General features: G+C 39.5%; 1 protein-coding gene across 1 annotated transcript in view; it reads right to left on the bottom strand.

The window, feature by feature from the left end:
• LOC110011886 overlaps positions 1-572 on the bottom strand; it is an 11,236-nt gene extending 10,664 nt beyond the window's left edge. The window contains 1 exon segment of the mRNA XM_020693471.1: positions 119-572. Coding sequence (XP_020549130.1) covers positions 119-571 — 453 coding nt within the window. The 5' untranslated portion in view covers position 572.

The raw sequence follows: 1,688 nt of genomic DNA, 5'->3' as shown, positions 1-1,688 counted from the left end.
CGGTTCCCCTCTTGGTCAACCTACTCGATTCCCCTATTGCATATGTTGATTTCCTCTTCTCTTCCCCCTTCTTCTTGTCCTCCATTACTGCTTCTTCCATCCGAACCGCCGATTCAACAAGAGTTTTAAAATTTGTAATTCTGACTGTGAGACCTCTTCTGATCTCCGGTCGTAGCCCTTGCTCAAAACGGTAACAACGATCCTCCTGCGTCGCTATTGCTTCTGGTGCATATTTGGCTAATGTTGCAAAACGGAGTTCATATTCTGCCACTGTCTGATCATCCCCTTGCACTAAATTCAGAAACTCCATCCTCTTCTTGTCTCGGTACATCTTGGGTCTGTATTTATCATCAAATTCTTTCTGAAACTCAGCCCAAGTTATTTCTCTTGGCTCATATCCCCTCTTTACAGACCTCCACCAAATCAAGGCATTACCCACGAACAAAGAAACAACGTACTTAAGTCGATCCTCTGGAGTACAATTTATTAAGTTCATCACATCTTCGACTTTTTCCCACCATCTCTCAGCAACCTCTGGGTCTAGTGTACCCTCAAATTCTGTGGCCCCCATCTTTCTGATTCTTTCATAATTACGATCAATTGTAGGGACTGTTGGTGCTGGCACTGGAGTGGATGCGCACGCTTGTGCTAGTAACTGCGCTTGGGCTTGTGCTTGGGCCTGAAAGGCCATTTGAAATATTTGTGCATACTCTGGTGGTAATCCTGCCACTGGACCACCACCGTGAGGAATAGGAGCATCAACACCAACACCCTCTCGACCTACTTCCACCCCACCTGCACTTGCAGGTGCCACTGAGCCCTCTACGGACTCCGTTGACTCTTCTCTACTAGCTACTGGGTCAGCACGTCTACCTTGAGAAGCCATCCTAGATTAAACAATTCAATCATTAGGGACATCTCACAATCATTACCCTAGAAACGTAGACCTGCTCTGATACCACAAATTTTGAACGTTCGCAGAATTCGACCAAACTTGACCAAAACGTTGCTCTGCACATAAGAATTTGTGTGGTAAATTTGTTAAGCGTAATAATAATTACATGTTTGTATAAAAAGGAAACAAATGTGCTTTAATAAAACCGTGCAAATAAGCTTAATTTTGAACATTTTCAGAAATCGACGAAACTTGACCCAAACGTTGGTCTTGCTTTAATAAAACCGTGCAAAATAGCTAAATTTTGAATATTCTCAGAATTCGCCGAAAATTCACCCAAACGTTGGTTTAGACATAAGAATTTGTGTGGTGAATTTTTTAAGTTTAAATTATAATAACTACAAGTTTGTATAAAATGGAAACAAACTTGCTGTAATAAAACCATGCAAAACAGCTAAATTTTGAACGTTCTCAAATTTCGACGAAACTTGACCCAAACGTTGGTCTACACCCAAGAATTTGTGTGTTAAATTTGCTAAGCGTAATAATAACTACAAGTGTGTGTAAAAGGAAAAAAAACTTTCTTTAATAAAACCGTCCAAAATAGCTAAATTTTGAACGTTCTAAGAATTTGATCAAACTTGACCAAAACGTTGGTCTGAACATAAAAATTTGTGTGGTAAATTTGCTAAGCATTATAATAACTACAAGGTTGTATGCAATAGAAACAAACTTGCTTTAATAAAACCGTGCAAAATAGCTAAATTTTGAATATTCTCAGAATTCGACGAAA

This window comes from Sesamum indicum, linkage group LG4 (assembly GCF_000512975.1).
Source record: "Sesamum indicum cultivar Zhongzhi No. 13 linkage group LG4, S_indicum_v1.0, whole genome shotgun sequence".
Taxonomy (NCBI): domain Eukaryota; kingdom Viridiplantae; phylum Streptophyta; class Magnoliopsida; order Lamiales; family Pedaliaceae; genus Sesamum; species Sesamum indicum.
The sequence above is the reverse complement of the archived record's forward strand: the minus strand, read 5'-3'. Positions and strand labels throughout refer to the sequence as shown.